The following is a 14,883-nucleotide window of genomic DNA, read 5'->3' as shown; positions in this document are numbered from 1 at the left end:
CCTCAGACTGGGGGTGGGGGTATTTAGCCCCCCCCCCTCACACTAGGAGCGTTGGGAGACATTGCTCCCCTCACAATGGAGGAGGGGGGATACACACTGCTCCCATCAGATGTGGAGGGTGAAGAAACATTGAGTGGGGGTTAATAAAGGGTGGGGGAGTTGCAGACTGTGAGGGGACTGTGCAATTCAGGCTGGGTGGAGGGGTTAGCCAGTCTGGGGGTGGGGTACACACTGCTCCCCTCTGTCTGGGGAGAGGTACACACTGCTCCCCTCACACCGGGAGTGGGGAACACTCTGCTGCCCTCAGGCTGGGGGTGGGGCACACACTGCTCCCCTCAGATGGGTGAGAAGAGATACACACTGCTCCTCTCACACTGGTGGTGGGGGTACACACTGCTCCCCTCAGGCTGGGGTTGAGGTACACACTTCTCCCCTCAGGCTGGGGGTGGGGGTACACACTGCTCCCCTCAGGCTGGGGGTGGGGGTACTCTTTGCTCCCCTCAGGCTGGGGGTTGGGGGTACACACTGCTCCCCTCACACCGGGAGTGGGGAACACACTGCTGCCCTCTGTCTGGGGAGGGGTACACACTGCTCCTCTCAGGCTGGGGGTGGGGTACACACTGCTCCCCTCCGGCTGGGGGTGCGGTACACACTTCTCCCCTCAGGCTGGGGAGTGGGGGGTACACACTGCTCCCCGCTGGCTGGTTGTGGGGTACACACCGCTCCCCTCCGGCTGGGGGTGCGGTACACACTTCTCCCCTCAGGCTGGGGAGTACACACTGCTCCCCTCTGGTTGGGTGTGGGGTACACACTGCTGCCCTCAGTCAGCAGGTGGGGGGAATACCCAGCACTCCCTTCAGGCTGCAGGGGGGAGGGGGGGAGGGAGGGAGGGAGGGAGGGAAGAGATACACAGTGCTCCCCTCAGACTGGGGGTGGGGATGCACTGCTCCCCTCAGGCTGGGGCAGGGGGGGGGGAGAATACAATGCACTCCCTTCAGGCTTGGGGGGGGGGGGATGAGATACACATTGCTCCCCTCAGACTGGGGGTGGGGGTACACACTGCTCCCCTCAGGCTGGGGCAGGGGGGGGGGGGTGAGTCTCCCCCCCCGGCCCTGCGGTTGACCCGCCCAGCTGCGGCCCGGAGGATGACGGGAAGGGGGCGAGCACCAGCCGCTCGTGAGCAACATGGCGGCGTGCGGCCGGGACCCGGAGCTGGGCCGCAGCTGAGGGGACTCCGGAATGGGCTGGCAACTTGTCAGCCTCCTTCGGCGGGGCGCTTGGGCGGTGCTGACGGGCGGATGCTACTTGGAGCCCCAACAAAGCGGATTCTCCAACACCTTCCACCTTTACCTATGGATAACGCTGCTCGGAGCCCCGTTTGTCTTGCACCTGGTGAGTGGCCGGACGGGGCTCTCGGTGGGTGGCGGGGCTGGAGGGGTCTGGGTGAGTGGGGCGGGGCTGGGGGTCGGTGGGCGGGGCTGGAGGGGTCTGGGTGAGTGGGGCGGGGCTGGGGAATCGGTGGGCGGGGCTGGAGGGGTCTGGGTGAGTGGGGCGGGGCTGGGGAATCGGTGGGCGGGGCTGGAGGGGTCTGGGTGAGTGGGGTGGGGCTGGGGAATCGGTGGGCGGGGCTGGAGGTGGGTGGAGGGGCCAGGGTGGCGGGGCTGGAGGGGTCTGGGTGGGTGGGGCTGGGGATCGGTGGGCGGGGCTGGAGGTGGGTGGAGGGGCCAGGGTGGCGGGGCTGGAGGGGTCTGGGTGAGTGGAGCGGGGCTGGGGAATCGGTGGGTGGGAGGGGTCAGGGTGAGTGCGGCAGAGCCAGAAGGACTAGTAAAGGGTTGGAGTCAACAAGAGAGACGGCTCAATGGAGAGGCAGGTGTAGAGACAGTTTGGCCAGGGCTGGGCTGGGCGAGCGATGGTGGTAGGGGGATAGTGGAGAGGATGGGCTCGAGGCCGTGGTGAGGTGAGAGGGCAGGAGGGCGGGACTAGAGGTGGAGAGGCATGGCCAGGGCTGAGGGGGACTCGATTAGAGATAGGGATGCGGGACCATGCAGGGGTGAGGGGCATGATTAGTGTGTCTGGGCTAGGGCAGATGGATAGGGTGGAGGGGTGTGACCATGATCAAGGGTTTTTTTTGGGGGGGGGGGCAACTGGAGTAGATTTGGAGCAGATGGTGGTACAAGAACAGTAGGAGGCCATTCAGCTCTTTGTTCTGTTCTGCTACTCAATTACTTTGTGACTGGTATTTGGAATATTGACCTTTTTATATAGTTAGGGGATAGAAGTCTTGCTACATACAGCTAGACATGCCATAGCAACCTTCTGTTTTGTAAGTTGATGGTTTGTGCCGTGGTGGTCAACTCTAATTAAGTATAGCCAGTTGCATGGGAGTCTCTGCTGAATTTGCTGCACAGGAATAGAGTGGGCTGAGAAGTTGATTGATTTGCTGGCTTTTATTTTCACTGGCTCCTCTCTTCTCGGCCAGCTGAGCTTTTCCGTTTAGCTCACCTCCTTCCAATGCACTTCTCAATGGTCAGCTGCAGAGGTCACGACCATCAGCAGCTGTCTCCCAGTTGTCAGTATCAATGTCTGCCATCTTTGTATCTCACTTGTAGGTGTCCTTGTAGTGGGAGAATTGACGATCAGTTGTTTGTACCAAGTGACCAGTTCATCGTACAGAAGGTCTTTGGTCTGCAGCCTGTTGAATGTGGCCGAGCCAGCACTGATGTCGTTGGCTTAACAATGAGTGTATGCTGATGGAATTAGCATGCCCTAGGCCAGTGGTGGGCAGCCTGGTGGCAACATGCGACCCATCTGAGTTCCGAGTGCGGCCCACGATACATTTTGTTTTCTGTTGCTCAGGCACAGGGCTGTCGTATTCCGCTGTTTTCTGTCCATGTAATTTTTTTTCCTACCGGTAAGACTGAAGTGATGTACACGTAAAGCGAGGGTGGGTTAAATGAGGTGCATGCTGATTGTACACAACATTGACTGTGATAGCTGTGCACTCTCTCTGTGTCCAAAGTGTAAATTACCATTTTAAGTTAATGATAGTTCTATTAGTATATAAATGATTACGCATTTTCTATAACTCATTATGAAATATTCAGTGTGCATTTAATGTATTTAATCTTATCCATGGGGTCATAGTTCGTGAACAAGCCCAATTTCAATCTTGCGGCCACTGAGATAAAGGAGGGTGACTCATGTGGCCCACTCACCAACCTGGGATGCCCAACACTGCCCTAGGCTGTGTGGTCTCTGATTTGGTGACCTTGTCCTGCCAAGAGATGCCGAAGATATGTCAGAGACAGAGAAAGTGGAAACTGTTCACCCTGTAAAGGTGTGAGATGAGGATACAGGTTTATTCAACTTGCAGATTGGTATTCTCAGTCAGATCGCAGTTATTCCACACTCACTTAGCTTGGACATAACATCTACAACTTTTGTGGTGTGTGTTAATTTCAGCATCATGACAGATTGCAAGTAGGGCTGGTTTAGCTCGGTGGGCTAGACAGCTGGTTTGTGATGCAGAACAAGGCCAGCAGCGAGGGTTCAATTCCCGTACCAGTTTACCCGAATAGGCGGTTGAATGTGGCGACTAGAGGCTTTTCACAGTAACTTCATACTTGTGACAATAAAAGATTATTATTATTAAGTGATTCTGGAGCCTAGGTATGTTAAACTATAAACCACCTCCAGGATTACATTATTAATACTGATAGGTGGCAGTATGACAACATCCTGGACCATGATGTTTGTCTTCCTAATACTGATGGACCATAACCATGCCCTTTACAGATATGTGATGTCTGTTTGTTTGCTGCTGAAGGTGTTCCACAGCTTGTAATGCTCGTGCCCCATCGTCAGAGCAATTCTTCTGATAAAGTCTTGATCTTGGATTTCAGATGAGGAAGACTGAACAGCTTTCCGTCAGTTCCGGTATATAAATAGATACCCTCTGTAGGTGGCCTGAAGACATATGACAACAGCAAAGAGTGTTGGTGCCAGATACTGCCCTGTTTGACCCCAGTGCAGATCTCAAAAGGCTCCATTGTTTCCCTGCCATAGCATGTTGTCATGGAAAAACGAGATCATACTAAGCAGCTTCGGAGGGCAGTCAATTTTCTCCAGCAGCAGCTTAAATCGACCTTCTCTGCTTATATGGTCAGATTCCTTGCTGAGATCAATTAAGCCAGTATATAGAACATAGAATCCCAACAGTGTTGAAATAGATCTTTTGGCCCATTGAGTTTGCACGGACCCTCCGAAATAGCACTCTACCTAGGCCCATCCCCGCAACGTCACGCATTGATCATGGCCAACCCACCTAACCTGCACGTCTTTGGACACTAATACTACGATTCCAGGCCAGATCCGAACAGTGCCGAGGATACTGGACCGAAACCGCAATATTTTAGTTTATTTTAAGATTGTGCGGAAAGAATGATTTTCTCCAGGAGTGATTGCATGAAAAATATGGCTTTGGTATTTCTAAAACAAAACTTTATTATAAATACAATATTAAACTTGTAACTTCATACCTGAAAAGAACATCTTGCGATTACCCCTGAACACAACCGTACAATTTCCCATTAAACAACAAGAAAAGAAACATTCAGCTCTTAATCCACCTTAAAATTAGCAGGGCGTAGAGTAATACTTACTTTATAAAACAGATTTGGCTCTGGTTGGGACCCTTTCAGTCTCTGGCTGAATATATTCAAATAGCTGCTTCAACTATGTCTTCTTTATCTTCAGACAAGACTGCTTTGCTTTAAAATATTACTCTTTTTTTTTTTAACTATCCTACATGGAAAGAATTGTGGACTCAGAGTCAGGCAGATCAGAACTCCGCTCCTCTCTCTCTCAAAGCTTCTTCAAACTCACTACCTCTCTGCCTTTCTGGGCTCCACCCACCTATGTCCTCATCTCCCCAAGCTGAAAAATAAATGATATCTGCAGGCTGCAAAAGCACATTAACTCCCCAGGGAGCTCCCCAGTCAAACCACAGTCCATTAGCCTAGACTAAAAAGAAAGTTCTGAAATCAATTTCACCTGCTATTCCCTCGAAGCAAATCAAAATCCTTTTTAAAACCATGACCTCTTGCAGCCACACACTATACCACAGACTTCTAACTCTTAACCTTTCCCAATATTTATAATCAAATTTTCCTAACATCTTCCACTTGTCGCACTAAGTGGCAATTTAGCATGGCCAATCCTTCTAACCTGCACATCTTTGTACTGTGAAAGAAAACCGCAGCACCTGGAATAAACCCACAGACACATGGCGAGATGTGCAGCTTAGGTGGATTGGCCATGCTAAATTTCCCCATAGTGTCCAGAGATGTGCAGGTTCGGTGGGGTTATTGGGCAAGGGAGTGGGCCTAGCTGGGCTGCTTTTTCAGAGGGTTGGTGCATACTCGACAGGCCGAATGGCCTCCTTTTGCACTGTAGGAATTCTGTGAAAGGTGCAAACTCCATACAGTCACCCGAGGCTGAAATCGAACCCGGGTCCCTGACGGTGTGAGGCAGCAATGCTAACCATATGGTGGTTTTCTTTATTCACAGCTTTCTCTTAAAGCTTCTGGGCTGCAAAAATCATGTAAATTGCAGATCATCCAGTTCTGAAACCACACTGGGATTCAAGATATATACATTCAACCAGGAACTGCAGTCTGACAAGGGCAACATGGGTAAAATCAGGCAGTTTAGCATTATCACCAGGAGCTTTGCTCATGCCAAGTCAGCCAATAGGTATGCTAAGCTCCTCCACTGAGGGTTTGATATCCAGCCCTGTCAGGATGGGCACGCTTCCCATGGTATCTCGAGCTTCCTTGGTGGCAGAGTTCTCCCCAGAGTACAACATGGGGTAATATTCCACGCATCTCTTTAAAAAAAAAAAAATTTAGAATACCAATTCTTTTTTACCAATTAAGGCACAATTTAGGGTGGTCAATTCACCTACCCTGCAATCATTTTGGTTTGTGGAGGTACGACCCACGTAGACACGGGGAGAATGTCTGTGTAGAGTTTGCACAGTAATCCGGGGCAGGGATCGAACCCGGCCCTTTGGCGCAGAGAGGCAGCAGTACTAACCACTCTGCCACCGTGCTGCCCTGTGTTCCATGCATCTCTGCGCCTATTTATTGGAGTTGGTGACCTCTCCTGCCTTTGATTTTGGTGGAGTGGTTTTCTTTGTTGATGGATCTGTTGTCTTTTTGATCCCTACCATTTCCTTGTGTTGAAGGATATCTGGCTTTTCTGGCAAAGTTGTAACCAGTAGTCATTGGTGCACTGCCTAGCATTCCTTTGGACTGTACTTCGTTGATTCTTAGTGCATTCAGAGTCTTCACCATACGTTGAAAGTGTAGTAATGTAGATAGTATCTCAAAGTTCCTTTCATAGAATCATAGAATTTACAGTGCAGAAGGAGGCCATTCGGCCCATTGAGTCTGCCCTGGCCCTTGGAAATAGCACCACACCCAAGCCCATACCTCCACCCTATCTCGGCAACCCAGTAACCCCACCTAACCTTTTTGGACACTAAGGGCAATTTAGCATGGCCAGTCCACCTAACCTGCAAATCTTTGGACTTTGGGAGGAAACCGGGAGCACCCGGAGGAAACCCACGGGAGAACATGCAGACTCCACACAGATTGCGACCCAAGCTGGGAATTGAACCTGAGACCCTGGAGCGGTGAAGCAATTGTGCTAACACTGTGCTACCATGCTGCCTAACTTCTGCATTCTGTGTGGGAAGTTTGGAAAGTGCCTGTTCAATTGAGTCAAAGAACTGTTGGTTTTCATCTGGGTAGACAGTATGGTTGATATCGAAAGTAGGACAGCATTTCTGGTTTGAATGAAAAAACTGCAAGAATTGCATCTTAACCCTGGTATATACCAGGGAGTGACCTGTTTCACAATCAGCACTGGTAGTTGCGTATGTTGAGAATGTATCTTGTGATGGTCAGACCCAGCTGGTGCCCTGACCTTAGATGTCACCAGGATACCTACTGGCATTTTGTTTTCCAAAAGTTGTTAGTTACACAAATCTTGTGGTAGCAGCAAAGCTCAAGTAGTCTCTGTCTGTTCTCATTTATTATGATGTCCAAGGCAGGAAGGCTTTATCCCTCATGCCCATGCCCACTCCTGTGTTGAAATCACCCAGTAGGTAAAGATGGTCTGACTGAGGGATTCTGTTGATAGCAGCGTCAAACTCCTCATTAAGTTGGCGTTTCATCTCTGTAGTGGGCATAGCATTGGAGCATAGATGCTCATGAGGTTAATTGGCCCTGTTTGTGTTGAAAGGCAATTGGAGAGAACCCATTCTGAGCCATTTGTGGTGTTTCTATTGTCGAGAGTAGCTAGTTCCGTACAGCAAAGTCTACACATCGCTAACATATGAAATGAAATGAAAATCGCTTATTGCCACAAGTAGACTTCAAATGAAGTTACTGTGAAAAGCCCCTAGTCGCCACATTCCGGCACCTGTTCGGGGAGGCTGGTACGGGAATTGAACCGTGCTGGCCTGCCTTAGTCTGCTTTCAAAGCCAGCGATTTAACCCTGTGCTAAACCAGCCCCTTTCTGAAGTCTTCCCCTGCCAAACGAATGTGGAATTTCTTTCTGTAATCTGCTCTGGGCAAGCCTGGTCTCTTGCAGGGAAACTATGTCAGTATTCAGTCTATCAAGTTCCATTTGATCATAGCTGCCTTGCATGTGTTGTGGAGCAGCTGCAAGTTGTCTGTCAATCCTGTGCATGAAGTACTGACATACCAGCTTGCCAATTGAAGAGTTGATATCTTTCTTTTGCTTTATTTGCCTTGTGCAATAGATTCTATCCACTTGTTGAGCAGACCCTAAACTCCAGACACACGTTGAAGCAGTTGGACTGTGGTGGGTCAGCATCCTACTTGTCGGCTGCTGCCTGAGTTGACGTAACGTGACTGACCAGTGGGACTCAATGGTCCCTCCCACTGCCAGAAACATCTCTTAACATCTATTCTGTACGCTAATTAAGTTGAGTGTATCACTCATAAGTGTTGTTAACACATCAGCAAAGCTGGAGTGTCCTCTCCAAGGCGTAAGCCCAAGATTTATGGAGACCCTGGGTTGCCTAAATGTCAGGGTCCCCCTCTTGACCTCCCGGTTAAGTCCAAAGGAATTGTAGAGCACTAGGTTTGGCACTGACTTGGTTGTCGGATTTTCCAGAAAGATGGCATATTTAACATCAGTCTGCTTTTGAGCTTCATTCTAAATTTTCTGTTTACTCCCTCAGCCTTCAACTCTCCTGAGGTATGCACAAGTCAGTCGAGCTATTTGTCCGCAGCTAGGAGTTTGGTTCATCAATGCTAGGGCGTGTCCACATGCTGTGGGCCTGCACACTGTATGTCTGTGGGCCAAATCTCTTCTGAAAGCGACAAAAGAACATGTAAAATAGGAGCAGTAGTAGACCATTTGGCTGCTTGAGCCTGCTCTGCCATTCAATGAGGTCATAGCTGATCTGATTGTGGCCTTTAGTCCACTTTCCTGCCCCCCTCCTCCTCTCATGATTCCCTTGTAGATCAAAAAGCTTAAAATCCATACGATGATGCATATGAACTAAGAGCAGGAGCAGGCCTTCTGAGCTTGCTCCGCCGCTCAGTAAGATCATGACTGATCTGGCTGTAACCTCAACCCCACATTCCTGCCTGCCCCCGATAACTATTCACCTCCTTGTTAATCAAGAATCTATCTAGCTTTGCCATAAAAACATTAAAAGTCCCTGCTTTCACTGCTTTTTGAGGAAGAGAGTTCCAAAGACTCACGACCCTCTGAGAGAGAAAAAAAAATTCTCCTCATCTCTCTCTTAAATGAACGACTCATTTTAAACAGTGACCCCTAATTCTAGATTCTCCTTCGATAGGAAATATCTATCCGCATCCACCCTATCAATAATCCTCAGGATCTTAAAGGTTTCAATCAAGTCACCTCTTACTCTTCTAAATTCCAGTCGATACAAGCCTAGCCTGTCCAACCTTTCCTTATAATACAATCAGGGAGCCCATTCCTGGTATTAGTCTAGTAAACCCTCTCTTAACTGCTTCTAATATACATCTTTCCATAAATAAGGAGACAAAGCCCTGGTTAAACCACAGCAAAAATACTGTGAGCAGTTCTGAGCTCCGCGCCTTTGGGAGCATACATTTACCTTGGACAGAGTACAGCATAGATTTATTTGGACTCCAAGAGGTAAATTATGAGGAGTAATTGCACAAACTAGGGTTGCATTCTCTGGACTTCAGAAGGTAAAGGGGTCATTGATCAAAGTTTTCAAGATATTAAAGGGAACAGATAGAGTTGTTAGAAGAAAACTATTCCCACTGGTTGAACAGACTATGATTAAGGGGCATAGTGTACAAATTAGAGCCCGACCTTTCAGAAAGGAACATAGAAAGAGGAGTAGGCCATTCAGCCCGTCTAACCTGCTCCACCATTAAATATGATCATTGGCGATTGGACATATCAATACCTTTTACACCACTATCCCCATAATCCTTTAAGTTATTGTTAATTAAAAATCTGTCAATCTCTGCTTTAAACATACACAATGACTGAGCCCTCTGGGGTAGAGAATGCCAAAGATTCGCAAACGTCTGTAAAGAAATTTTCACTCATCTTGGTCCTAAGTGGCTTCTCCTTTATTTTGAAATTATGCCCCCCCCCCCCCCGGATTTAGACCCCCAACCAAGAGAAACAGCTTCTCTGTATCTACCATGTCTACTCCTTTAAATGTTTTGTAGGTTTCAGTTAGATTACCCCTCATTAGAACATGGACCACACAGTTCTGAAGGAGGCCATTCGAGCCATCGAGACTGCACCGACCCACTTAAGCCCTCACTTCCACCCCATTCCCTTAACCCAATAACCCCTCCTAACCTTTTTGGACACTAAGGGCAATTTATCATGGCCCATCCACCTAACCTGTATGTCTTTGGACTGTGGGAGAAAACTGGAGCCCCTGGAGGAAACCCACACAGACACGGGGAGAACGTGCAGACTCCGCACAGACAGTGACCCAGCGGGGAATCGAACCTGGGACCCTGGCGTTGTGTAGCCACAGTGCTATCCACTGTGCTACTGTGCTGCCCTTTGAAGCTTGAGAGAGCACAGGCCAGTTTGCCCAATCTCACTTCATAAAACAATCCCGCCATCGCCAGAACATGTCTGGTGAATTTAGGATACGCTTCTTGCAAACGGTGATAGCAATTTGGAACTCTTTCCCCAGGTGACAGCTGATGCTAGATTAATTGCCAATTTAAAATCTGTGTTTGTTAAATTATTGTTTTGTTAAGTTACGAAGGATATGGGTTAAAGGCATATGGAGTTAGGTAGCAGATTAACCATCATCTCTTTAAATAATGGAATGAGCTCAATTAGCTAAATGACCTCCTTCTGTTCTAATGTATCCTAATTCCATCAATCCTATTTGGCTGCATATCCTATTGCCCTTCACTTTCAAAAATCTATCAATCTCCGATTTAACATTATTAATTGAGCTAGCACCATTTGATTTTTGTAGTTTTTTTTTTTCCCCTTGCCACAAACGCCATCCCTCTCCCTGACGACTGAGGCTCAGTGGCCTGTTTTGGCTCCTGGTCAAGCAGCGCAATGATTTTAAAATTCTGACTCTAGTTTTCAGAACACTCCTTGTTCCTCCCTATCTCTGTAATTTCTTCCAGCTTCACAGTCCTTTGAAATACCTGCATTACTATAATTCTGGCTTCTTGAGCATCTCTGATTTGACTTGCTCCACCATTTGTGGCTGCACTTTCAGTTGCCTAGACCCTAAGCTCTGGAATACCCTCCTTACACCTCTTCACCACACTACCTCATTTCTTTCCTTGAAGATATTCCTTAAAACTCTTTGACCAAACTTTTGGTCATCTGACTTAATATCTCCTTGTATGGCTCAGCGCTATATTCTAATTTATACTGCTCCTGTGAAGAGCCTTTGAATGTTTTATTATGTTAAAGGTGCTACATGATATTTTCAAACCCTCCACGGCCTTGCCCCTCCCTATCTCTGATTTTCTTCAGCCCTCCTAATCTCCCAGATCGCTTTGTTTCATCAACTCTGGCCTCTTGAACATCCCAAATTTTAATCGCTCCACCATCCAGTGCTTGGGTCTGAGGCAGCTGAAGCCAAGCTGTCTTGGCTTCAGCTGCCTCAGACCCAAGCACTGGAATTCCTTCCCTATATCTCTCCATCCCTCTTTCTCCTTGAAGACATTCCTTAAAATCCACCTCTTTGACTTTGGCAATCTGGGCTATTCTCTCCCTGTGTGACTCGGTGTTTAATTTTCCACACCCCTGTGGTAAAGTGACTAGAGGTGTATTATTATGTTGAAGCTGTATATAAATGTAAGTTGTTACATGTTGCACATTTGTACCACTTATTGGATGAAGTATTTCCTACCTGATCTCCTGAATGGCCTAGCTCTGATTTTAAGATCCCCCCCCCCCCCCCCCCCTCCCCCACCCTTGTTCTAGACTCCCACACAACTGGAAGGAGTTTCTCTAATTTGTTCTAATAATTCCTTTCAAAATCCTAAAAAAACCTCAATAAACACTTAACCTCCTTTAGCCTAGGGAATAAAAGCCTAGTCCTTTTAATCTCTCCTCCTAATAGAACCCTTACAGCCAAGGCAACATTCTGGTACAGGCTTTATCTCCGTTTACTTAAGTTCAAGGGATGCAGACGTGAAAGGATATGGCACTCAACTGGCTTAGCCAGTTATCGCAAGATCTGGCTGGACCACTTGAAAAACTTTTGAGTACTGTTGTCATCTGTTGAAACCGCTCACTATTCTAGGATAATCCTGGAAAATAGTGATAGTTCTCGACTTCTTTTCTCAAATGCAGACTATTGTCTTAAACACCTCCTCTGTCCTCTCCACCCATGCATCCAACAACACGTGCAAGGAGCTCATGACTTTTTTGTCACAAAGATTACTATTAATCAGCTGCATCTGCCATTCCCCGCCTTCCACTAGGCTGCCTGGCCAAACTGCCTTTAATGCTCTCCTCCTTGCCCTATCCCTGAGATTTCTATTTTCTCCTTTCTTCCCTCGTGTCCTCTCTGAGTTCCATGAAATCCACTTCCTGTTTCATAGAATTTACAGTGCAGAAGGAGGCCATTCGGCCCATCGAGTCTGCAACAGCTCTTGGAAAGAGCACCCTACCCAAGGTCAACACCTCCAACCTATCCCCATAACCCAGTAACCCCACCCAATACTAAGGGCAATTTTGGACACTAAGAGCAATTTATCACGGCCAATCCACCTAACCTGCACATCTTTCGACTGTGGGAGGAAACCGGAGCACCCGGAGGAAACCCATGCACACACAGGGAGGATGTGCAGACTCCGCACAGACAGGGACCCAAGCCGGAATCGAACCTGGGACCCTGGAGCTGTGAAGCAATTGTGCTATCCACAATGCTACCGTGCTGCCCTCTGATCCCCTGATCCTATTTACGCGAAACTGCTGACCCACCCAACTTCCCAACTGGCTCATGTTAGCCAGCATTGTAAATGGTGCTCTCTCTTCAGAAGTTGCCCCTTTCTTAAATCTGTTATCATCACCCCTCTCAACAAACACAAACCTTGACCTGAGCTCCTCTAACCCTGGCCTCTCGAGCAACCCCGATTTTAATTACTCCACCATGGAGCTGCACCTTTAGTTGTCTAGTCCCTAAGCTCTGGAGCATCCTTCCAACATCTCTGCCTCTCAACAAATTCTTTGACCAAGCTTTGGTTAGCCAAACCAGTGTTTTTCAAACTCTTTTTCCCAGGACCCAAGCCGGCCAACGTTTGGGACCCACGCTGGCCGATGTTCGCAACACACATATCCGCTTACCTTCGTGCAAAAGGGGAACCTGCTTGGCCCTCATGATCTCACTCCAATCAGGTTCACAGGAGGAGAGGGTAATGTGCATATCATGTGCAGAGTTCAGCCAGTTTTTTTGTGCCATCTCCATCTTTGTGAAAACAGAAAATCCGACCTCGCACATGCAGGTCGTTGTGAAAGGCAATAGCAACAAAATGCTTGTTTTACTCAGCACTGGATACTCCTGGGAGATGCTACTCCAGAATACTGACAGCCTCATGGCTTTTGGCATGTTTTTAATATGCTATCACAGGTTAGGTACGGCAGCGTAGTCTTTTCATTTGGAGTCAGCTATAAGTTAATAACTGATTCTGCTGTCTCAAACCTAAAAGGAATTATTCACCCAACACTTCTCTTTGAAAATCTGAAACAACTTTTCTCATTTGCCAGTACTTCCCTGCATATGACACGCATGAGTTTGTTTGCATTGGCACAATTGACAAAACCAAACCTCAAGAAATCATCTTTATACTGCTTTGTTCCTCAGTTAAGTTTCTTTTTTGTAGGCTGTTAACCAGGGGCTCTGGAGCCCTGTACAGAGCTATCACGAGCACTGCCCTGGACTCTCCTGAGCAGCTTTCTCCAACAGATTCAGTTGTGAGATCCTGTTCAGTCGGTACATTGTCTATTTGTGTCTCTGGCCTTCTCTTTCTTATAAGAAAATGATTCATTTTCACAGTCCTCACCTTGCTTGCCAGCAGCTAGACAATGGAAGAAGCTCTCCTCCGTGATTTGGTGCCAAAAGCATATACATAGATGTCAAGTATAAATGCAGAGCATGTGACCGGCTCATTGCTGCTGCTTCTGGCCTGAAGATTGCAAACAGCTTATTTCTTATTATTTAAAAGGCGGCAGATATTCAATATTTCAATAAAAATTCTGGTAGCGGCTGATGGGTGCTTCTCTTATGATCGGCACCACCACAGGAACACCGCGATACTCCTGACACCCTCCAGCAACTTTGAAAACCCTGATCTAACCTAATATCTCCTTAAGTAGCTTGGTGTCATACTTTGTTTTATAATGCTCCTGTGATGGCCTTGGGAAGTTTCATTATGTTAAAGGCACCATATAAATATAAGTAGCTCTTGTAGGATCTGCACTGCTTCTAAGGTGCAGTGCTCCATATGTGGTATATTCATGGTTTTATATGGCCCTTTTATATTATTATCCACTTATTATCCTCTAGTTATTTAAAGAATTTAAATTTGTTCCAAATTAGATGACTTCATACTATTTGCATTGAATTTGATCGGCCGCAGTTTCGCCCACTCGCTCAATCTGTCAATGTCTCTTTGTAATTTTATGCCCCCGTCTACATTGTTTACTATGCCACAAATCTTTGTCATTTGAAGACTTAAATCATTCATTAAATTATTAATAAATATAGTTACTAGTTGAGGCCCTGGCAGAGATCCTTGTGGAAAACCACTGGTCATTTTTCAATTTGACTTTATTTCCATTATCTCTACTTGCTGTCTTCTATCGTCTAATCAATCTCTTAACCAGTTCAGTAATTTTCCTTTAGTTGCATGAACTTTAATTTTTGCTTTTAAAAAATTTGTTCTTGGGATGTGGCCGTTGCTGGCTGGGCCAGCATTTATTGCTCATCCCTGAGAGCATTTAAGGGTCAACCACATTGCTGCGGCTCTAGAGTCACGCGTAGGCCAGACCGGGTAAGAACGACAGATTTCCTTCCCTAAAGGACAGTAGTGAACCAGATGGGTCTTTTCAACAATCAACAGTGGTTTCGTGCTCACCTTTAAACTTCTAAGTCCAGATTTTTATTAAATTCAAATTTCACCATCTGCCATGGTTATTTGGATTTGGATTTGTTTTGTTTTTTACAGATTTAGAGTACCCAATTCATTTTTTCTAATTATGGGGCAATTTAGCGTGGCCAATCCACCTGCACATCTTTGGGTTGTGGGGGCGAGACCCACGCAGACACGGGA

At 47.3% G+C, this 14,883-nt stretch overlaps 1 protein-coding gene across 1 annotated transcript in view; it reads left to right on the top strand.

Annotated features, from left to right (window-relative positions):
• The first annotated feature begins 1,145 nt into the window (after positions 1-1,145).
• Positions 1,146-14,883, top strand: part of LOC140411422 (pecanex-like protein 2) — a 429,375-nt gene continuing 415,637 nt past the window's right edge. The window contains exon 1 of the mRNA XM_072500529.1: positions 1,146-1,392. Coding sequence (XP_072356630.1) covers positions 1,240-1,392 — 153 coding nt within the window. The 5' untranslated portion in view covers positions 1,146-1,239. The remainder of the gene's footprint in view (positions 1,393-14,883) is intronic.

Source organism: Scyliorhinus torazame, chromosome 4, assembly GCF_047496885.1.
Source record: "Scyliorhinus torazame isolate Kashiwa2021f chromosome 4, sScyTor2.1, whole genome shotgun sequence".
Classification (NCBI taxonomy): Eukaryota; Metazoa; Chordata; class Chondrichthyes; order Carcharhiniformes; family Scyliorhinidae; genus Scyliorhinus; species Scyliorhinus torazame.
This window is presented reverse-complemented; position numbering and strand designations above follow the sequence as displayed.